The 24,413-nt window shown below is 49.4% G+C and overlaps 1 protein-coding gene across 1 annotated transcript in view; it reads left to right on the plus strand.

Moving 5' to 3' along the window:
• The window catches only part of LOC309543484 (uncharacterized protein), a gene marked incomplete at its 3' end in the record, with an annotated part of 66,739 nt that extends 47,743 nt beyond the window's left edge, over positions 1-18,996 (plus strand). The window contains exons 5-7 of the mRNA XM_082275963.1: positions 9,609-9,769; positions 15,693-15,754; positions 18,788-18,996. Coding sequence (XP_082132089.1) covers positions 9,609-9,769; positions 15,693-15,754; positions 18,788-18,996 — 432 coding nt within the window. The remainder of the gene's footprint in view (positions 1-9,608; positions 9,770-15,692; positions 15,755-18,787) is intronic.
• Between the last annotated feature and the right edge of the window lie 5,417 nt (positions 18,997-24,413).

The following is a 24,413-nucleotide window of genomic DNA, read 5'->3' on the forward strand; positions in this document are numbered from 1 at the left end:
ACACAGGTGAGACTCTGGAGATTAGTTGGGACACAGGTGAGACTCTGGAGATTAGTTGGGACACAGGGGAGACTCTGGAGATTAGTGGGGACACAGGTGAGACTCTGGAGATTAGTGGGGACACAGATGAGGCTCTGAAGATGAGAGAGAACACACTAGAGCAGAAACAGGGAAGGTTCTGCAGGTTACAGAATGTAGAGATGATACAATTAGAGGGCACATAGGGGGGCTTTATAGATCAGAGAGCAGAATGGAGAACCTGTACATAGAGGATGTATTGGAGGCTCTGCAGATCAGAGAGCAGAATGGGGAACCTGTACATAGAAGATGTATTGGTGGCTCTGCAGATCAGAGAGTAGAATGGAGAACCTGTACATAGAGGATGTATTGGAGGCTCTGCAGATCAGAGAGTAGAATGGGGAACCTGTACATAGAGGATGTATTGGAGGCTCTGCAGATCAGAGAGCAGAATGGGGAACCTGTACATAGAGAGGATGTATTGGAGGCTCTGCAGATCAGAGAGTAGAATGGGGAACCTGTACATAGAGAGGATGTATTGGAGGCTCTGCAGATCAGAGGGTAGAATGGGGAACCTGTACATAGAGGATGTATTGGAGGCTCTGCAGATCAGAGAGCAGAATGGGGAACCTGTACATAGAGGATGTATTGGAGGCTCTGCAGATCAGAGAGTAGAATGGGGAACCTGTACATAGAGGATGTATTGGAGGCTCTGCAGATCAGAGAGTAGAATGGAGAACCTGTACATAGAGGATGTATTGGAGGCTCTGCAGATCAGAGAGTAGAATGGGGAACCTGTACATAGAGGATGTATTGGAGGCTCTGCAGATCAGAGAGCAGAATGGGGAACCTGTACATAGAGAGGATGTATTGGAGGCTCTGCAGATCAGAGAGTAGAATGGGGAACCTGTACATAGAGAGGATGTATTGGGGGCTTTATAGATCAGAGAGCAGAATGGGGAACCTGTACATAGAGGATGTATTGGAGGCTCTGCAGATCAGAGAGTAGAATGGGGAACCTGTACATAGAGGATGTATTGGAGGCTCTGCAGATCGGAGAGCAGAATGGGGAACCTGTACATAGAGGATGTATTGGAGGCTCTGCAGATCGGAGAGCAGAATGGGGAACCTGTACATAGAGGATGTATTGGAGGCTCTGCAGATCAGAGAGTAGAATGGGGAACCTGTACATAGAGGATGTATTGGAGGCTTTATAGATCAGAGAGCAGAATGGAGAACCTGTACATAGAGGATGTATTGGAGGCTCTGCAGAACGGAGAGCAGAATGGGGAACCTGTACATAGAGAGGATGTATTGGTGGCTCTGCAGATCGGAGAGTAGAATGGGGAACCTGTACATAGAGAGGATGTATTGGAGGCTCTGCAGATCAGAGAGTAGAATGGGGAACCTGTACATAGAGGATGTATTGGAGGCTCTGCAGATCAGAGAGTAGAATGGGGAACCTGTACATAGAGGATGTATTGGAGGCTCTGCAGATCAGAGAGCAGAATGGGGAACCTGTACATAGAGGATGTATTGAAGGCTCTGCAGATCAGAGAGCAGAATGGAGAACCTGTACATAGAGGATGTATTGGAGGCTCTGCAGATCAGATAGTAGAATGGGGAACCTGTACATAGAGGATTTATTGGAGGCTCTGCAGATCAGAAAGTAGAATGGGGAACCTGTACATAGAGGATTTATTGGAGGCTCTGCAGATCAGAGAGCAGAATGGGGAACCTGTACATAGAGGATGTATTGGTGGCTCTGCAGATCAGAGAGGAGAATGGGGAACCGGTACATAGAGAGGATGTATTGGAGGCTCTGCAGATCAGAGAGTAGAATGGGGAACCTGTACATAGAGGATGTATTGGAGGCTCTGCAGATCAGAGAGCAGAATGGGGAACCTGCACATAGAGAGGATGTATTGGAGGCTCTGCAGATCAGAGAGCAGAATGGAGAACCTGTACATAGAGAGGATGTATTGGAGGCTCTGCAGATCAGAGAACAGAATGGGGAACCTGTACATAGAGAGGATGTATTGGAGGCTCTGCAGATCAGAGAGCAGAATGGGGAACCTGTACATAGAGGATGTATTGGAGGCTCTGCAGATCAGAGAGCAGAATGGGGAACCTGTACATAGAGGATGTATTGGAGGCTCTACAGATCAGAGAGCAGAATGGGGAACCTGTACATAGAGGATGTATTGGAGGCTCTGCAGATCAGAGAGCAGAATGGAGAACCTGTACATAGAGGATGTATTGGAGGCTCTGCAGATCAGAGAGCAGAATGGAGAACCTGTACATAGAGAGGATGTATTGGAGGCTCTGCAGATCAGAGAGGAGAATGGGGAACCTGTACATAGAGGGTGTATTGGAGGCTCTGTAGATCAGAGAGCAGAATGGGGAACCTGTACATAGAGAGGATGTATTGGAGGCTCTGCAGATCAGAGAGCAGAATGGGGAACATGTACATAGAGAGGATGTATTGGAGGCTTTATAGATCAGAGAGCAGAATGGGGAACCTGTACATAGAGGATGTATTGGAGGCTCTGCAGATCAGAGAGCAGAATGGGGAACCTGTACATAGAGGATGTATTGGAGGCTCTGCAGATCAGAGAGCAGAATGGGGAACCTGTACATAGAGGATGTATTGGAGGCTCTTCAGATCAGAGAGCAGAATGGGGAACCTGTACATAGAGGATGTATTGGAGGCTCTGCAGATCAGAGAGCAGAATGGAGAACCTGTACATAGAGAGGATGTATTGGAGGCTCTGCAGATCAGAGAGGAGAATGGGGAACCTGTACATAGAGGATGTATTGGAGGCTCTACAGATCAGAGAGCAGAATGGGGAACCTGTACATAGAGAGGATGTATTGGAGGCTCTACAGATCAGAGAGCAGAATGGGGAACCTGTACATAGAGGATGTATTGGAGGCTCTGCAGATCAGAGAGCAGAATGGAGAACCTGTACATAGAGGATGTATTGGAGGCTCTGCAGATCAGAGAGTAGAATGGAGAACCTGTACATAGAGAGGATGTATTGGAGGCTCTGCAGATCAGAGAGGAGAATGGGGAACCGGTACATAGAGGATGTATTGGAGGCTCTGCAGATCAGAGAGTAGAATGGAGAACCTGTACATAGAGGATGTATTGGAGGCTCTGCAGATCAGAGAGCAAAATGGAGAACCTGTACATAGAGGATGTATGAGAGGCTCTGCAGATCAGAGAGCAGGATGGGGAACCTGTACATAGAGAGGATGTATTGGAGGCTCTGCAGATCAGAGAGCAGAATGGAGAACCTGTACATAGAGGATGTATTGGAGGCTCTGCAGATCAGATAGTAGAATGGGGAACCTGTACATAGAGGATTTATTGGAGGCTCTGCAGATCAGAGAGGAGAATGGGGAACCGGTACATAGAGAGGATGTATTGGAGGCTCTGCAGATCAGAGAGTAGAATGGGGAACCTGTACATAGAGGATGTATTGGAGGCTCTGCAGATCAGAGAGGAGAATGGGGAACCTGTACATAGAGAGGATGTATTGGAGGCTCTGCAGATCAGAGAGCAGAATGGGGAACCTGTACATAGAGGATGTATTGGAGGCTCTGCAGATCAGAGAGCAGAATGGAGAACCTGTACATAGAGGATGTATTGGAGGCTCTGCAGATCAGAGAGCAGAATGGAGAACCTGTACATAGAGAGGATGTATTGGAGGCTCTGCAGATCAGAGAGCAGAATGGGGAACCTGTACATAGAGAGGATGTATTGGAGGCTCTGCAGATCAGAGAGCAGAATGGGGAACCTGTACATAGAGGATGTATTGGAGGCTCTGCAGATCAGAGAGCAGAATGGGGAACCTGTACATAGAGGATGTATTGGAGGCTCTACAGATCAGAGAGCAGAATGGGGAACCTGTACATAGAGGATGTATTGGAGGCTCTGCAGATCAGAGAGCAGAATGGAGAACCTGTACATAGAGGATGTATTGGAGGCTCTGCAGATCAGAGAGCAGAATGGAGAACCTGTACATAGAGAGGATGTATTGGAGGCTCTGCAGATCAGAGAGGAGAATGGGGAACCTGTACATAGAGGATGTATTGGAGGCTCTACAGATCAGAGAGCAGAATGGGGAACCTGTACATAGAGGATGTATTGGAGGCTCTGCAGATCAGAGAGCAGAATGGGGAACCTGTACATAGAGGATGTATTGGAGGCTCTGCAGATCAGAGAGCAGAATGGAGAACCTGTACATAGAGGATGTATTGGAGGCTCTGCAGATCAGAGAGTAGAATGGAGAACCTGTACATAGAGAGGATGTATTGGAGGCTCTGCAGATCAGAGAGGAGAATGGGGAACCGGTACATAGAGGATGTATTGGAGGCTCTGCAGATCAGAGAGCAGAATGGAGAACCTGTACATAGAGGATGTATGAGAGGCTCTGCAGATCAGAGAGCAGGATGGGGAACCTGTACATAGAGAGGATGTATTGGAGGCTCTGCAGATCAGAGAGCAGAATGGAGAACCTGTACATAGAGAGGATGTATTGGAGGCTCTTCAGATCAGAGAGGAGAATGGGGAACCTGTACATAGAGGGTGTATTGGAGGCTCTGCAGATCAGAGAGCAGAATGGGGAACCTGTACATAGAGAGGATGTATTGGAGGCTTTATAGATCAGAGAGCAGAATGGGGAACCTGTACATAGAAGATGTATTGGAGGCTCTGCAGATCAGAGAACAGAATGGGGAACCTGTACATAGAGAGGATGTATTGGAGGCTTTATAGATCAGAGAGCAGAATGGGGAACCTGTACATAGAGAGGATGTATTGGAGGCTCTGCAGATCAGAGAGTAGAATGGAGAACCTGTACATAGAGAGGATGTATTGGAGGCTCTGCAGATCAGAGAGTAGAATGGAGAACCTGTACATAGAGAGGATGTATTGGAGGCTCTGCAGATCAGAGAGCAGAATGGGGAACCGGTACATAGAGGATGTATTGGAGGCTCTGCAGATCAGAGAGTAGAATGGGGAACCTGTACATAGATGATGTATTGGAGGCTCTGCAGATCAGAGAGTAGAATGGAGAACCTGTACATAGAGAGGATGTATTGGAGGCTCTGCAGATCAGAGAGCAGAATGGGGAACCTGTACATAGAGGATGTATCGGAGGCTCTGCAGATACGAGAGTGGAATGGAGAACCTGTACATAGAGAGGATGTATTGGAGGCTCTGCAGATCAGAGAACAGAATGGGGAACCGGTACATAGAGGATGTATTGGAGGCTCTGCAGATCAGAGAGTAGAATGGGGAACCTGTACATAGAGGATGTATTGGAGGCTCTGCAGATCAGAGAGCAGAATGGAGAACCTGTACATAGAGGATGTATTGGAGGCTCTGCAGATCAGAGAGCAGAATGGGGAACCTGTACATAGAGGATGTATTGGAGGCTCTGCAGATCAGAGAGCAGAATGGGGAACCTGTACATAGAGGATGTATTGGAGGCTCTGCAGATAGGAGAGCAGAATGGAGAACCTGTACATAGAGGATGTATGGGAGGCTCTGCAGATCAGAGAGCAGAATGGGGAACCGGTACATAGAGGATGTATAAGAGGCTCTGCAGATCAGAGAGCAGGATGGGGAACCTGTACATAGAGGATGTATTGGAGGCTCTGCAGATCAGAGAGCAGAATGGAGAACCTGTACATAGAGGATGTATTGGAGGCTCTGCAGATCAGAGAGCAGAATGGAGAACCTGTACATAGAGAGGATGTATTGGAGGCTCTGCAGATCAGAGAGCAGAATGGGGAACCTGTACATAGAGAGGATGTATTGGAGGCTCTGCAGATCAGAGAGCAGAATGGAGAACCTGTACATAGAGGATGTATTGGAGGCTCTGCAGATCAGAGAGCAGAATGGAGAACCTGTACATAGAGAGGATGTATTGGAGGCTCTGCAGATCAGAGAGGAGAATGGGGAACCTGTACATAGAGGGTGTATTTGAGGCTCTGCAGATCAGAGAGCAGAATGGGGAACCTGTACATAGAGAGGATGTATTGGAGGCTTTATAGATCAGAGAGCAGAATGGGGAACCTGTACATAGAAGATGTATTGGAGGCTCTGCAGATCAGAGAGCAGAATGGGGAACCTGTACATAGAGAGGATGTATTGGAGGCTTTATAGATCAGAGAGCAGAATGGGGAACCTGTACATAGAGAGGATGTATTGGAGGCTCTGCAGATCAGAGAGTAGAATGGAGAACCTGTACATAGAGAGGATGTATTGGAGGCTCTGCAGATCAGAGAGTAGAATGGAGAACCTGTACATAGAGAGGATGTATTGGAGGCTCTGCAGATCAGAGAGCAGAATGAGGAACCTGTACATAGAGGATGTATCGGAGGCTCTGCAGATCGGAGAGCAGAATGGGGAACCTGTACATAGAGGATGTATCGGAGGCTCTGCAGATCAGAGAGTAGAATGGAGAACCGGTACATAGAGAGGATGTATTGGAGGCTCTGCAGATCAGAGAGCAGAATGGGGAACTGGTACATAGAGGATATATTGGTGGCTCTGCAGATCAGAGAGAAGAATGGGGAACCGGTACATAGAGGATGTATTGGAGGCTCTGCAGATCAGAGAGTAGAATGGAGAACCTGTACATAGAGGATGTATTGGAGGCTCTGCAGATCAGAGAGCAGAATGGGGAACCTGTACATAGAGGATGTATTGGAGGCTCTGCAGATCAGAGAGCAGAATGGGGAACCTGTACATAGAGGATGTATTGGAGGCTCTGCAGATAGGAGAGCAGAATGGAGAACCTGTACATAGAGGATGTATGGGAGGCTCTGCAGATCAGAGAGCAGAATGGGGAACCGGTACATAGAGGATGTATAAGAGGCTCTGCAGATCAGAGAGCAGGATGGGGAACCTGTACATAGAGGATGTATTGGAGGCTCTGCAGATCAGAGAGCAGAATGGGGAACCGGTACATAGAGGATGTATAAGAGGCTCTGCAGATCAGAGAGCAGGATGGGGAACCTGTACATAGAGAGGATGTATTGGAGGCTCTGCAGATCAGAGAGCAGAATGGAGAACCTGTACATAGAGGATGTATTGGAGGCTCTGCAGATCAGAGAGCAGAATGGGGAACCTGTACATAGAGAGGATGTATTGGAGGCTCTGCAGATCAGAGAGGAGAATGGGGAACCTGTACATAGAGGGTGTATTGGAGGCTCTGCAGATCAGAGAGCAGAATGGGGAACCTGTACATAGAGAGGATGTATTGGAGGCTTTATAGATCAGAGAGCAGAATGGGGAACATGTACATAGAGAGGATGTATTGGAGGCTCTGCAGATCAGAGAGTAGAATGGAGAACCTGTACATAGAGAGGATGTATTGGAGGCTCTACAGATCAGAGAGTAGAATGGAGAACCTGTACATAGAGAGGATGTATTGGAGGCTCTGCAGATCAGAGAGTAGAATGGAGAACCTGTACATAGAGAGGATGTATTGGAGGCTCTGCAGATCAGAGAGCAGAATGAGGAACCTGTACATAGAGGATGTATCTGAGGCTCTGCAGATCGGAGAGCAGAATGGGGAACCTGTACATAGAGGATGTATCGGAGGCTCTGCAGATCAGAGAGTAGAATGGAGAACCGGTACATAGAGAGGATGTATTGGAGGCTCTGCAGATCAGAGAGCAGAATGGGGAACTGGTACATAGAGGATGTATTGGAGGCTCTGCAGATCAGAGAGCAGAATGGGGAACCAGTACATAGAGGATATATTGGTGGCTCTGCAGATCAGAGAGGAGAATGGGGAACCGGTACATAGAGGATGTATTGGAGGCTCTGCAGATCAGAGAGTAGAATGGAGAACCTGTACATAGAGGATGTATTGGAGGCTCTGCAGATCAGAGAGCAGAATGGAGAACCTGTACATAGAGGATGTATTGGAGGCTCTGCAGATCAGAGGGTAGAATGGGGAACCTGTACATAGAGAGGATGTATTGGAGGCTCTGCAGATCAGAGAACAGAATGGAGAACCTGTACATAGAGGATGTATGGGAGGCTCTGCAGATCAGAGAGCAGAATGGGGAACCGGTACATAGAGGATGTATGAGAGGCTCTGCAGATCAGAGAGCAGGATGGGGAACCTGTACATAGAGAGGATGTATTGGAGGCTCTGCAGATCAGAGAGCAGAATGGGGAACCTGTACATAGAGAGGATGTATTGGAGGCTCTGCAGATCAGAGAGCAGAATGGGGAACCTGTACATAGAGAGGATGTATTGGAGGCTCTGCAGATCAGAGAGTAGAATGGAGAACCTGTACATAGAGGATGTATTGGAGGCTCTGCAGATCAGAGAGTAGAATGGAGAACCTGTACATAGAGGATGTATTGGAGGCTCTGCAGATCAGAGGGTAGAATGGGGAACCTGTACATAGAGAGGATGTATTGGAGGCTCTGCAGATCAGAGAGCAGAATGGGGAACCTGTACATAGAGGATGTATTTGAGGCTCTGCAGATCAGAGAGCAGAATGGGGAACCTGTACATAGAGGATGTATTTGAGGCTCTGCAGATCAGAGAGTAGAATGGAGAACCTGTACATAGAGGATAGATTGGAGGCTCTGCAGATCAGAGGGTAGAATGGGGAACCTATACATAGAGGATGTATTGGAGGCTCTGCAGATCAGAGAGTAGAATGGGGAACCTGTACATAGAGAGGATGTATTGGAGGCTCTGCAGATCAGAGAGGAGAATGGAGAACCTGTACATAGAGAGGATGTATGGGAGGCTCTGCAGATCAGCAATGTTGTCCCTTTTTAGTAGCGGTTTGTTATTGGTGTGGGAATGACATTTACATTTTATGTCACCACATTTCGTCGCTGTATTGGGATTATTGCCTTCATCCTTTGTGTCCGCTCTCTCTACTCCTTTGTTTTCTGGCCTCTGGCACTCTTAGAATTATAAAGTATGAATTAGATTTCATAGCTCTCAGTGTAACGGCTGATAGGGAGATCCTGGAACTCTGCAGTGTAACGGCTGATGGGGAGATCCTGGAACTCTGCAGTGTAACGGCTGATGGGGAGATCCTGGAACTCTGCAGTGTAACGGCTGATGGGGAGATCCTGGAACTCTGCAGTGTAACGGGTGATGGGGAGATCCTGGAACTCTGCAGTGTAACAGCTGATGGGGAGATCCTGGAACTCTGCAGTGTAATGGGTGATGGGGAGATCCTGGAACTCTGCAGTGTAATGGGTGATGGGGAGATCCTGGAACTCTGCAGTGTAACGGCTGATGGGGAGATCTGGGAACTCTGCAGTGTAACGGCTGATGGGGAGATCCTGGAACTCTGCAGTGTAACAGCTGATGGGGAGATCCTGGAACTCTGCAGTGTAATGGGTGATGGGGAGATCCTGGAACTCTGCAGTGTAATGGGTGATGGGGAGATCCTGGAACTCTGCAGTGTAACGACTGATGGGGAGATCCTGGAACTCTGCAGTGTAATGTACATTTCTCCATTCATATCTCTAGCACTGGCATGACCTCTGACCTCAGGACTTCCACTTTTTGTGCTCCTGTTCTGTCTAGGGACTTAGAGGCAGTCAGCATGATGTGGAATCTTTCAATGTGACTCCATCAGATGTTCTGAATTACTACTGTGAGCTCCAGATGAAGAGAGAAATCCTGACTATAAGCCATGCTGACCCAGCAGATGAGAGTACAGTGCTGGCTCTTCCACCGCTACAAAGGTAGGTTTATGTCACATCTGTATGATAAGGACCTGTCACATCTGTATGATAAGGACCTGTCACATCTGTATGGGGAGGACCTGTCACATCTGTATGATAAGGACCTGTCACATCTGTATGATAAGGACCTGTCACATCTGTATGGGGAGGACCTGTCACATCTGTATGGTAAGGACCTGTCACATCTGTATGGTGAGGACCTGTCACATCTGTATGATGAGGACCTGTCACATCTGTATGGGGAGGACCTGTCACATCTGTATGGTAAGGACCTGTCACATCTGTATGGTAAGGACCTGTCACATCTGTATGATGAGGACCTGTCACATCTGTATGGTAAGGACCTGTCACATCTGTATGGTAAGGACCTGTCACATCTGTATGATAAGGACCTGTCACATCTGTATGATGAGGACCTGTCACATCTGTATGATGAGGACCTGTCACATCTGTATGATGAGGACCTGTCACATCTGTATGATAAGGACCTGTCACATCTGTATGATAAGGACCTGTCACATCTGTATGGGGAGGACCTGTCACATCTGTATGGGGAGGACCTGTCACATCTGTATGATAAGGACCTGTCACATCTGTATGGGGAGGACCTGTCACATCTGTATGATGAGGACCTGTCACATCTGTATGATAAGGACCTGTCACATCTGTATGATAAGGACCTGTCTCATCTGTATGATGAGGACCTGTCACATCTGTATGATAAGGACCTGTCACATCTGTATGATGAGGACCTGTCACATCTGTATGATAAGGACCTGTCACATCTGTATGGTGAGGACCTGTCACATCTGTATGGGGAGGACCTGTCACATCTGTATGGGGAGGACCTGTCACATCTGTGTGTGGAGGACCTGTCACATCTGTATGGTGAGGACCTGTCACATCTGTATGGGGAGGACCTGTCACATCTGTATGGGGAGGACCTGTCACATCTGTGTGTGGAGGACCTGTCACATCTGTATGGTGAGGACCTGTCACATCTGTATGGTGAGGACCTGTCATATCTGTATGGGGAGGACCTGTCACATCTGTGTGTGGAGGACCTGCCACATCTGTATGATAAGGACCTGTCACATCTGTATGATGAGGACCTGTCACATCTGTATGATAAGGACCTGTCACATCTGTATGATAAGGACCTGTCACATCTGTATGATGAGGACCTGTCACATCTGTATGATAAGGACCTGTCACATCTGTATGATAAGGACCTGTCACATCTGTATGGTGAGGACCTGTCACATCTGTATGGTGAGGACCTGTCACATCTGTATGATAAGGACCTGTCACATCTGTATGGTGAGGACCTGTCACATCTGTATGATGAGGACCTGTCACATCTGTATGGGAAGGACCTGTCACATCTGTATGGTGAGGACCTGCCACATCTGTATGGTGAGGACCTGTCACATCTGTATGGTAAGGACCTGTCACATCTGTATGATAAGGACCTGTCACATCTGTATGATGAGGACCTGCCACATCTGTATGATGAGGACCTTCCACATCTGTATGGGGAGGACCTTCCACATCTGTATGGGGAGGACCTTCCACATCTGTATGATAAGGACCTGTCACATCTGTATGATGAGGACCTTCCACATCTGTATGGGGAGGACCTTCCACATCTGTATGGGGAGGACCTTCCACATCTGTATGGGGAGGACCTTCCACATCTGTATGATAAGGACCTGTCACATCTGTATGATAAGGACCTGTCACATCTGTATGATAAGGACCTGTCACATCTGTATGGGGAGGACCTTCCACATCTGTATGATAAGGACCTGTCACATCTGTATGGGGAGGACCCGTCACATCTGTATGGTGAGGACCCGTCACATCTGTATGATGGGGACCTGTCACATCTGTATGATGAGGACCTGTCACATCTGTATGATAAGGACCTGTCACATCTGTATGGTAAGGACCTGTCACATCTGTATGATAAGGACCTGTCACATCTGTATGGGGAGGACCTGTCACATCTGTATGATGGGGACCTGTCACATCTGTATGGTGAGGACCTGTCACATCTGTATGATGAGGACCTGTCACATCTGTATGGTAAGGACCTGTCACATCTGTATGGGGAGGACCTGTCACATCTGTATGATGAGGACCTGTCACATCTGTATGATGAGGACCCGTCACATCTGTATGGTGAGGACCCGTCACATCTGTATGATGGGGACCTGTCACATCTGTATGATGAGGACCTGTCACATCTGTATGATGAGGACCTGTCACATCTGTATGGTGAGGACCTGTCACATCTGTATGATGAGGACCTGTCACATCTGTATGGTAAGGACCTGTCACATCTGTATGGTGAGGACCTGTCACATCTGTATGGTAAGGACCTGTCACATCTGTATGATAAGGACCTGTCACATCTGTATGGGGAGGACCTGTCACATCTGTATGATGGGGACCTGTCACATCTGTATGATGAGGACCTGTCACATCTGTATGATAAGGACCTGTCACATCTGTATGGTGAGGACCTGTCACATCTGTATGATGAGGACCTGTCACATCTGTATGATGAGGACCTGTCACATCTGTATGGTGAGGACCTGTCACATCTGTATGATGAGGACCTGTCACATCTGTATGATAAGGACCTGTCACATCTGTATGATAAGGACCTGTCACATCTGTATGGGGAGGACCTGTCACATCTGTATGGTAAGGACCTGCCACATCTGTATGGTAAGGACCTGCCACATCTGTATGGTGAGGACCTGTCACATCTGTATGATAAGGACCTGTCACATCTGTATGGTGAGGACCTGTCACATCTGTATGGTGAGGACCCGTCACATCTGTATGATGGGGACCTGTCACATCTGTATGATGAGGACCTGCCACATCTGTATGGGGAGGACCTTCCACATCTGTATGGTAAGGACCTGTCACATCTGTATGGTAAGGACCTGTCACATCTGTATGGTAAGGACCTGTCACATCTGTATGGTAAGGACTTGTCACATCTGTATGGGGAGGACCTGTCACATCTGTATGATGAGGACCTGTCACATCTGTATGGTAAGGACCTGTCACATCTGTATGGTAAGGACCTGTCACATCTGTATGGGGAGGACCTGTCACATCTGTATGGGGAGGACCTGTCACATCTGTATGATGGGGACCTGTCACATCTGTATGATGAGGACCTGTCACATCTGTATGATGAGGACCCGTCACATCTGTATGGTGAGGACCCGTCACATCTGTATGATGGGGACCTGTCACATCTGTATGATGAGGACCTGTCACATCTGTATGGTGAGGACCTGTCACATCTGTATGATGAGGACCTGTCACATCTGTATGGTAAGGACCTGTCACATCTGTATGATAAGGACCTGTCACATCTGTATGATAAGGACCTGTCACATCTGTATGGTAAGGACCTGTCACATCTGTATGGGGAGGACCTGTCACATCTGTATGATGAGGACCTGTCACATCTGTATGATAAGGACCTGTCACATCTGTATGGGGAGGACCTGTCACATCTGTATGATGAGGACCTGTCACATCTGTATGGTAAGGACCTGTCACATCTGTATGATGAGGACCTGTCACATCTGTATGATAAGGACCTGTCACATCTGTATGATAAGGACCTGTCACATCTGTATGATAAGGACCTGTCACATCTGTATGGGGAGGACCTGTCACATCTGTATGGTAAGGACCTGCCACATCTGTATGGTAAGGACCTGCCACATCTGTATGGTGAGGACCTGTCACATCTGTATGATAAGGACCTGTCACATCTGTATGGTGAGGACCTGTCACATCTGTATGGTGAGGACCTGTCACATCTGTATGGTGGGGACCCGTCACATCTGTATGATGAGGACCTGCCACATCTGTATGGGGAGGACCTTCCACATCTGTATGATAAGGACCTTCCACATCTGTATGATAAGGACCTGTCACATCTGTATGGTAAGGACCTGTCACATCTGTATGGTAAGGACTTGTCACATCTGTATGGGGAGGACCTGTCACATCTGTATGATGAGGACCTGTCACATCTGTATGGTAAGGACCTGTCACATCTGTATGGTAAGGACCTGTCACATCTGTATGGGGAGGACCTGTCACATCTGTATGGTAAGGACCTGTCACATCTGTATGGGGAGGACCTGTCACATCTGTATGATGGGGACCTGTCACATCTGTATGATGAGGACCTGTCACATCTGTATGATGAGGACCCGTCACATCTGTATGGTGAGGACCCGTCACATCTGTATGATGGGGACCCGTCACATCTGTATGATGAGGACCTGTCACATCTGTATGATAAGGACCTGTCACATCTGTATGATGGGGACCTGTCACATCTGTATGATGAGGACCTGTCACATCTGTATGATAAGGACCTGTCACATCTGTATGGTGAGGACCTGTCACATCTGTATGATGAGGACCTGTCACATCTGTATGGTAAGGACCTGTCACATCTGTATGGTGAGGACCTGTCACATCTGTATGATGAGGACCTGTCACATCTGTATGATAAGGACCTGTCACATCTGTATGATAAGGACCTGTCACATCTGTATGGGGAGGACCTGTCACATCTGTATGGTAAGGACCTGCCACATCTGTATGGTAAGGACCTGCCACATCTGTATGGTGAGGACCTGTCACATCTGTATGATAAGGACCTGTCACATCTGTATGATAAGGACCTGTCACATCTGTATGGGGAGGACCTGTCACATTTGTATGGGGAGGACCTGTCACATCTGTATGATGAGGACCTGTCACATCTGTATGGTAAGGACCTGTCACATCTGTATGGGGAGGACCTGTCACATCTGTATGATGAGGACCTGTCACATCTGTATGATGAGGACCTGTCACATCTGTATGGTGAGGACCTGTCACATCTGTATGATAAGGACCTGTCACATCTGTATGATGAGGACCCGTCACATCTGTATGGGGAGGACCTGTCACATCTGTATGATAAGGACCTGTCACATCTGTATGGGGAGGACCTGTCACATTTGTATGGGGAGGACCTGTCACATCTGTATGATGAGGACCTGTCACATCTGTATGGTAAGGACCTGTCACATCTGTATGGGGAGGACCTGTCACATCTGTATGATGGGGACCTGTCACATCTGTATGATGAGGACCTGTCACATCTGTATGATAAGGACCTGTCACATCTGTATGGTGAGGACCTGTCACATCTGTATGATGAGGACCTGTCACATCTGTATGATGAGGACCTGTCACATCTGTATGATGAGGACCTGTCTCATCTGTATGATAAGGACCTGTCACATCTGTATGGTAAGGACCTGTCACATCTGTATGGGGAGGACCTGTCACATCTGTATGGTAAGGACCTGTCACATCTGTATGGGGAGGACCTGTCACATCTGTATGATAAGGACCTGTCACATCTGTATGGTAAGGACCTGTCACATCTGTATGGTGAGGACCTGTCACATCTGTATGATAAGGACCTGTCACATCTGTATGGTAAGGACCTGTCACATCTGTATGGGGAGGACCTGTCACATCTGTATGGTAAGGACCTGCCACATCTGTATGGTAAGGACCTGTCACATCTGTATGGTAAGGACCTGTCATATCACGGCCAGTAATACTAGAATGTTATCTGATCTGTTGTCACTTCTAACTGCATACAGATCACTAATAATTAATATGTCCTGGCTTGTATAGACTCGAGGATTCCTTCCGGTCCCTCTGACTGCGGGACCCCATGGCATATTACTCGCAATGCTTGTATCCTCTATTGTAACGGGTTATTTATATTTCCTATGACTATTGTTCCACATTAGTGGGAAGAATCGCTCGTCTAGCATCTTTTCTCATTACTTTTCTATTCTTTTTGTAGGAAGCGCGTCCTTCTGCGGTTGGGAGAGTCCAGTAAATCTTCACAACGTAGAGATCAGAAAGGTGAGATGGTTCTGTCTGTCATGGCGTCTTCTTTCTGTCATCTTAAATCATGTATCATAGTCTAATTCACATTGACAGATCAGAGGCCATAATCTCCAGATCACAGATCATTGCTCCTGATCACAGATCATTGCTCCTGGTCACAGATCATTGCTCCTGGTCACAGATCATTGCTCCTGGTCTCCTGCTCACATATCATTGCTCCTGGTCACAGATCATTGCTCCTGATCTCCTGGTCACAGATCATTGCTCCTGATCTCCTGGTCACAGATCATTGCTCCTGATCTCCTGGTCACAGATCATTGCTCCTGATCTCCTGCTCACAGATCATTGCTCCTGATCTCCTGCTCACAGATCATTGCTCCTGATCTCCTGCTCACAGATCATTGCTCCTGCTCACAGATCATTGCTCCTGCTCACAGATCATTGCTCCTGGTCACAGATCATTGCTCCTGATCTCCTGGTCACAGATTATTGCTCCTGCTCACAGATCATTGCTCCTGATCTCCTGCTCACAGATCATTGCTCCTGATCTCCTGCTCACAGATCATTGCTCCTGGTCACAGATCATTGCTCCTGATCTCCTGGTCACAGATCATTGCTCCTGATCTCCTGGTCACAGATCATTGCTCCTGCTCACAGATCATTGCTCCTGATCTCCTGCTCACAGATCATTGCTCCTGATCTCCTGCTCACAGATCATTGCTCCTGGTCACAGATCATTGCTCCTGATCTCCTGCTCACAGATTATTGCTCCTGCTCACAGATCATTGCTCCTGATCTCCTGCTCACAGATCATTGCTCCTGATCTCCTGCTCACAGATCATTGCTCCTGATCTCCTGCTCACAGATCATTGCTCCTGATCTCCTGCTCACAGATCATTGCTCCTGATCACAGATCATTGCTCCTGATCTCCTGCTCACAGATCATTGCTCCTGGTTACAGATCATTGCTCCTGATCTCCTGCTCACAGATCATTGCTCCTGGTCACAGATCATTGCTCCTGATCTCCTGCTCACAGATCATTGCTCCTGCTCACCGATCGTTGCTCCTGCTCACAGATCGTTGCTCCTGCTCACAGATCGTTGCTCCTGGTCACAGATCGTTGCTCCTGGTCACAGATCGTTGCTCCTGGTCACAGATCGTTGCTCCTGGTCACAGATCATTGCTCCTGATCTCCTGCTCACAGATCATTGCTCCTGGTCACAGATCATTGCTCCTGATCTCCTGCTCACAGATCATTGCTCCTGGTCACAGATCATTGCTCCTGATCCCCTGCTCACAGATCATTGCTCCTGGTCACAGATGATTGCCCCCGATCTCCTGGTCACAGATGATTTCTCCTGATCCCCTGCTCACAGATCATTGCTCCTGCTCACAGATCATTGCCCCCGATCTTCTGCTCACAGATCATTGCTCCTGGTCACAGATCATTGCTCCTGGTCTCCTGGTCACAGATCATTGCTCCTGATCTCCTGCTCACAGATCATTGCTCCTGGTCACAGATCATTGCCCCCGATCTCCTGGTCACAGATCATTGCTCCTGATCTCCTGCTCACAGATCATTGCTCCTGGTCACAGATCATTGCCCCCGATCTCCTTGTCACAAATCAATGCTGCTGATCTCCTGGTCACAGATCATTGCCCCTGGTCACAGATCCGTGCCCCTGATCTCTTGCTCACAGATCATTGCTCCTGGTCACAGATCATTGCCCCCGATCTCCTGCTCACAGATCATTGCTCCTGGTCACAAATCATTGCTCCTGGTCACAGATCATTGCTCCTGCTCACAGATCATTGCTCCTGCTCACAGATCAGTACTGCTAATCTCCTAGTCACAGATCATAGTCCCTGATCTCCTGGTCACAGATCATTGCTCCTGGTCACAGATCATTGCCCCTGATCTCCTGGTCCCAGATCATTGCGCCCGATGATCTGGTCAAATCATTGCCCCTGATCACCTGTCACAGATCACTGCCCCTAATCTCCTGATCACAAATCATTGCTCCTGATCATAAATCATTGCCCGTGATCTCCTGTCACAAATCATTGCTCCTGATCACAAATCATTGCTCCTGTCACAAATCATTGCTCCTGTCACAAATCATTGCCCGTGATCTCCTGATCACAAATCATTGCTCCTGATCACAAATCATTGCTCCTGTCACAAATCATTGCTCCTGTCACAAATCATTGCCCGTGATCTCCTGTCACAAATCATTGCTGCTGATCTTCTGGTCACAAATTATTGCCCCAGATCACAAATCATTGCTCCTGGTTACAGATCATAGAATATGCAGATCACATGGACATTGATTGATTGTCACCCTCCATCTCATGGTGATGGATTGTCTCCCTAATCTCTTGATCATCGATTGCCATCCTCTATCTCCTGTTTATAGTCACCTGCCATCTCCTGGTTTGATTTCTTTGCCCACCTTGTCATAGACCGTCGCCCCCAATTTCCTGGTTGTAGATAATCTCCTGTTCTTTCTTGCTTGTTGATCGTGGGGTTTGACTTTTGGGTCATACATTGTGGGCCATGTTAGTAAAAACAGGTCTTCATAACTTCATGTAAAACTAACAAATCGGGAGCGCTGGGCGATCTGAGTGATTTTGGGAGTGGGCACATTTTATGTTGGGAAGTATTATTGGCTGAGTGTAATATTTATTGTGAGAAGTTTGGCTTTCTTGTGTAAATCCCTGTTACATGTTATATGTGCAGGAGATGGAAAAATAAATATTAGAGAAGACCTGGTCGGTGTTTCCAACGCCTGCCCATGTGCTTCTGTCTGTTACCATAGAGTAGACTAACCCTAACCATAACCAGTTGCATGGGAAATAGTCAGTTTGATAAATTGTCTGAGTTTATGGGCTGTGCCGTGTTCCCTTGTATTAGTATTAGCAGCTCGTAAACTAACAATTGTTAATCATTCTCCAGTTGATTACTTGGTAGGTTGTAGCCTTAGTTAGGGTTAGATGCTGCAGACATATTGTCATCAGATGTGTTCTGACCTCGTTTTCTCTTTCAGGTGTCTCCCTCCCTCCGATTCCTCAGAGACTTCTGCCCGGTGTCATCCCATTCATTAACTTACCTGTGAAAAGGATCTCCATTAACCCATTCACACCTACCTTGGACAGTCCAGGGGCAGCACATCTCACTAGTTCCCTGACGCAGGAAGCCCATCAATATTTTTTTTGCAGCAGTCTTATTTGGAGAGTTATTACTGACTCACTGTAAGAGCAATAAACCAAACTAACATTGTCTCATCAGTCATTGTCTCATCAGTCATTGTCTCATCAGTCATTGTCTCATCAGTCATTGTCTCATCAGTCGTTGTTTTATCAGTCGTTGTCTCATCAGTCATTGTCTCATCAGTCGTTGTCTCATCAGTCATTGTCTTATCAGTCGTTGTCTCATCAGTCGTTGTTTTATCAGTCGTTGTTTTATCCTGTACTACCAATAGTGTGCCTGATTATTAAACAGGGGGGAAATCAGAGGTCTGGGTGGTTTGGATAACTTTCACCTGTGAATGACAAAGTCATGAATAGCGGTATGGAACATATAAAGTATAAAAAGCACAAAGCATTCATCTTAAAGTATGTAACTCACAGCAGCGCATACAAAGCAGAGTGACTAACCCTAAGGCGGTGCCTCCTAACCACGTTGCTGTCACACGGTGTATGACCCCGGCCTGCCTCCTGACCACGCTGCTGTTACACGATGTATGACCTCGGCCTGCCTCCTGACCACGCTGCTATCACACTGTATGACCTCGGCCTGCCTCCTGACCACGCTGCTGTTACACGGTGTATGACCTCGGCCTGCCTCCTGACCACGCTGCTATCACACTGTGTATGACCCCAGCCTGCCTCCTGACCACGCTGCTATCACACTGTATGACCTCGGCCTGCCTCCTGACCACGCTGCTGTCACACGGTGTATGACCTCGGCCTGCCTCCTGACCACGCTGCTATCACACTGTGTATGACCTCAGTCTACCTCCTGACCACGCTGCTATCACACTGTGTATGACCTCAGCCTGCCTCCTGACCACGCTGCTGTCACACGATGTATGACCCCGGCCTGCCTCCTGACCACGCTGCTGTCACACGGTGTATGACCTCGGCCTGCCTCCTGACCACGCTGCTGTTACACGGTGTATGACCTCGGCCTGCCTCCTGACCATGCTGCTGTTACACGGTGTATGACCTCGGCCTGCCTCCTGACCACGCTGCTATCACACTGTGTATGACCCCAGCCTGCCTCCTGACCACGCTGCTGTTACACTGTGTATGACCCCAGCCTGCCTCCTGACCACGCTGCTGTCACACGATGTATGACCCCGGCCTGCCTCCTGACCACGTTGCTGTCACACGGTCTATGACCTCGGCCTGCCTCCTGACCACGCTGCTGTTACACGGTGTATGACCTCGGCCTGCCTCCTAACCACGCTGCTGTCACACGGTGTATGACCTCGGCCTGCCTCCTGACCACGCTGCTGTTACATGGTGTATGACCTCGGCCTGCCTCCTGACCACGCTGCTATCACACTGTGTATGACCCAAGCCTGCCTCCTGACCACGCTGCTGTTACACTGTGTATGACCCCAGCCTGCCTCCTGACCACGCTGCTGTCACACGTTGTATGACCTCAGCCTGCCTCCTGACCACGCTGCTGTCACACGATGTATGACCTCGGTCTGCCTCCTGACCACGCTGCTGTCACACGATGTATGACCTCGGCCTGCCTCCTGACCACGCTGCTATCACACTGTGTATGACCCCAGCCTGCCTCCTGAGCACGCTCCTGTTACACTGTGTATGACCCCAGCCTGCCTCCTGACCACGCTGCTGTCACACGATGTATGACCCCGGCCTGCCTCCTGACCACGCTGCGGTCACACGGTGTATGACCCCAGCCTGCCTCCTGACCATGCTGCTATCACACGGTGTATGACCCCGGCCTGCCCCCTGACCACGCTGCAGTCACACGATGTATGACCCCGGCCTGCCTCCTGACCACGCTGCTGTCACACGATGTATGACCTTGGCCTGCCTCCTGACCACGCTGCTGTCACACGGTGTATGACCCCGGCCTGCCTCCTGACCACGCTGCTGTTACATGGTGTAGGACCTTGGCCTGCCTCCTGACCACGCTGCTATCACACTGTGTATGACCCCAGCCTGCCTCCTGACCACGCTGCTGTTACACTGTGTATGACCCCGGCCTGCCTCCTGACCACGCTGCTGTCACACGATGTATGACCCCGGCCTGCCTCCTGACCACGTTGCTGTCACACGGTGTATGACCTCGGCCTGCCTCCTGACCACGCTGCTGTCACACGGTGTATGACCTCGGCCTTCCTCCTGACCACGCTGCTATCACACTGTGTATGACCTCAGCCTACCTCCTGACCATGCTGCTGTCACATAGTGTATGACCTCGGCCTGCCTCCTGACCACGCTGCTGTTACACGGTGTATGACCTCGGCCTGCCTCCTGACCACGCTGCTGTTACACGGTGTATGACCTCGGCCTGCCTCCTGACCACGCTGCTATCACACTGTGTATGACCCCAGCCTGCCTCCTGACCACGCTGCTGTCACACAATGTATGACCCCGGCCTGCCTCCTGACCACGTTGCTGTCACACGGTGTATGACCTCGGCCTGCCTCCTGACCACGCTGCTGTTACACGGTGTATGACCTCGGCCTGCCTCCTGATCACGCTGCTATCACACTGTGTATGACCCCGACCTGCCTCCTGACCACGCTGCTGTCACACGATGTATGACCTCGGCCTGCCTCCTGACCACGCTGCTGTCACACGATGTATGACCTCGGTCTGCCTCCTGACCACGCTGCTGTCACACGATGTATGACCTCGGCCTGCCTCCTGACCATGCTGCTATCACACTGTGTATGACCCCAGCCTGCCTCCTGAGCACGCTGCTGTTACACTGTGTATGACCCCAGCCTGCCTCCTGACCACGCTGCTGTCACACGGTGTATGACCCCGGCCTGCCCCCTGACCACGCTGCTGTCACACGATGTATGACCTCGGCCTTCCTCCTGACCACGCTGCTGTCACACGGTGTATGACCCCGGCCTGCCTCCGGACCACGCTGCTGTCACACGGTGTATGACCCCGGCCTGCCTCCTGACCACGCTGCTGTCACACGATGTATGACCCCAGCCTGCCTCCTGACCATGCTGCTGTCACATGGTGTATGATGCAGGCCTGCCTCCTAACCATGCTGCTGTCACACGGTGTATGACCCTGGCCTGCCTCCTGACCATGCTGCTGTCACATCGTGTATGACCCTGGCCTGCCTCCGGACCACGCTGCTTTCACACGGTGTATGATCCTGGCGTGCCTCCTAACCACACTGCTGTCACATGGTGTATGACCCTGGCCTGCCTCCGGACCACGCTGCTGTCACACAGTGTATGACCCCGGCCTGCCTCTTGACCATACTGCTGTCACATGGTGTATGATCCTGGCCGGCCTCCTGACTACGCTGCTATCACAAGGTGTATGACCCTGGCTTACCTTGGCTACATCCCTGACCCTGGCAGTCAGTCTCCTGCTATCAAGGTACCGGCACCCTTTGACCCTTGTACCTCTGTCACTGCATTCAGGGGAGCTCGGATCAGAGCTGCAAGGAAAGCCCTCTCGTCAACTCGGCCTCCAACCAAGGCACGTGACACCCGAATTTGGTGCAAGAGTTGCTGTCAGAACCAAAAGATTAGAAAATCTTTTATGAATATGGCACAATACATTACCAGGAGTGATTAATGCCAGAAAAGTGTCACAGCAGCTTTACGTCTACCCCCCCCCCCCCCCCCGATTACAATTGGATTATAAATACAAAGACGAATCTATGTCACAGTGATTGGGAAAGCCATTTCCTGCATCCTGAAGCTCTGTGAAGACCAGTGGCGGCCAGTGTTCAAAATTTTTGGGGGAGCGCAAACAGAAAAATGTAATAGGCATTGCTTTGCGGCAAAAGACGCTGTAAAAAATTGCGTGACTTTGAGGTCACAAAAGTGTGAAAGGGGCCTTCAGTAATCAAGGTATAAAGTGCCCCCTAAATGCAGAGTGACCACAGCGTGCCCCCTTTCAATGCAGAGATACCAGCGTGCCCCCTTTCAATGCACAGTGACCAGGGTGCCCCCTTTCAATGCACAGTGACCAGTGTGCCCCCTTTCAATGCAGAGACCAGCGTGCCCCCTTTCAATGCAGAGACCAGCGTGCCCCCTTTCAATGCAGTGACCAGCGTGCCTCCTTTCAATGCACAGTGACCAGCGTGCCCCCTTTCAATGCACGGTGACCAGCGTGCCCCCTTCAATGCAGTGACCAGCGTGCCCCCTTTCAATGCAGAGACCAGCGTGCCCCCTTTTCAATGCAGTGACCAGCGTGCCCCCTTTCAATGCAGAGTGAACAGTGTGCCCCCCTTCAATGCAGAGACCAGCGTGCCCCCTTTCAATGCAGAGTGAACAGTGTGCCCCCCTTCAATTCAGAGACCAGCGTGCCCCCTTCAATGCAGAGATCATCGTGCCCCTTCAACGCAGAGATCAGCGTGCCCCCTTTCAATGCAGAGACCAGCGTGCCCCCTTTTCAATGCAGTGACCAGCGTGCCCCCTTTCAATGCAGAGTGAACAGTGTGCCCCCTTTCAATGCAGAGACCAGCGTGCCCCCTTTCAATGCAGAGACCAGCGTGCCCCCTTTTCAATGCAGTGACCAGCGTGCCCCCTTTCAATGCAGAGTGAACAGTGTGCCCCCCTTCAATGCAGAGACCAGCGTGCCCCCTTTCAATGCAGAGTGAACAGTGTGCCCCCCTTCAATGCAGAGACCAGCGTGCCCCCTTCAATGCAGAGATCATCGTGCCCCTTCAATGCAGAGATCAGCGTGCCCCCTTTCAATGCAGAGTGAACAGCGTGCCAAGCCCCCCACCGAGACCAGTGCACTTACCTGTAGCGGTGGCTTCTCTTCAGTCCCTGCGTCTCCTCAAGTCCTCAGTCCTCCCTCCTCCTCTTCGCCTAATGGCATGGGGTTTGCCTTTCGGCCAATCCGGACTGCGCCCCCAACGCACCGGCCGCCACTGCCTAAACCCCTAACCCTAACCCCCTAGCCCTAACCCTTACCCTCTTAACCTAACCCTAACCCACTAACCCTAAGTGTAACCCTCTAAACCTAACCCACTAACCCTAACACCATAGCCCTAACTCCTATCCCTAACGCTAAACCTAGCCCTAAAATGAAACCTAGCCCTAACCCCCTAACCCTTAACCCTAATCCTCTAACCCTAACCCCCAAACCCTAACCCCCCAACCCCTAACTGTAAAACCTAACTCTAATCCTCTAACCCTTACCCTAACCATTAACCCTAACCTTAACCCAATCATCTAACCTTAACCCTAACTCTAACCCTAACCCCAACCTTAACCCTAACCCGCTAAACCTAACCCTAACATTCTAACCCTAACACCCTCACCTTAATCCTAACCCTCTAACCCTGTAACCCTAACCCTCTAACCCTAAAAAAAAAAGAGGTTGAAGGATTGTAAGAGGTGCATGAAAGTCAGCCAGCCCCCAGTCTGATGTACTCACCCTCCAGTCTGTCACCAACCAAATAAAACCTGTCTCTTGGTA

The sequence above is a fragment of the Pelophylax lessonae genome (genome assembly GCF_965119305.1).
Source record: "Pelophylax lessonae genome assembly, contig: HAP1_SCAFFOLD_77, whole genome shotgun sequence".
Taxonomy (NCBI): domain Eukaryota; kingdom Metazoa; phylum Chordata; class Amphibia; order Anura; family Ranidae; genus Pelophylax; species Pelophylax lessonae.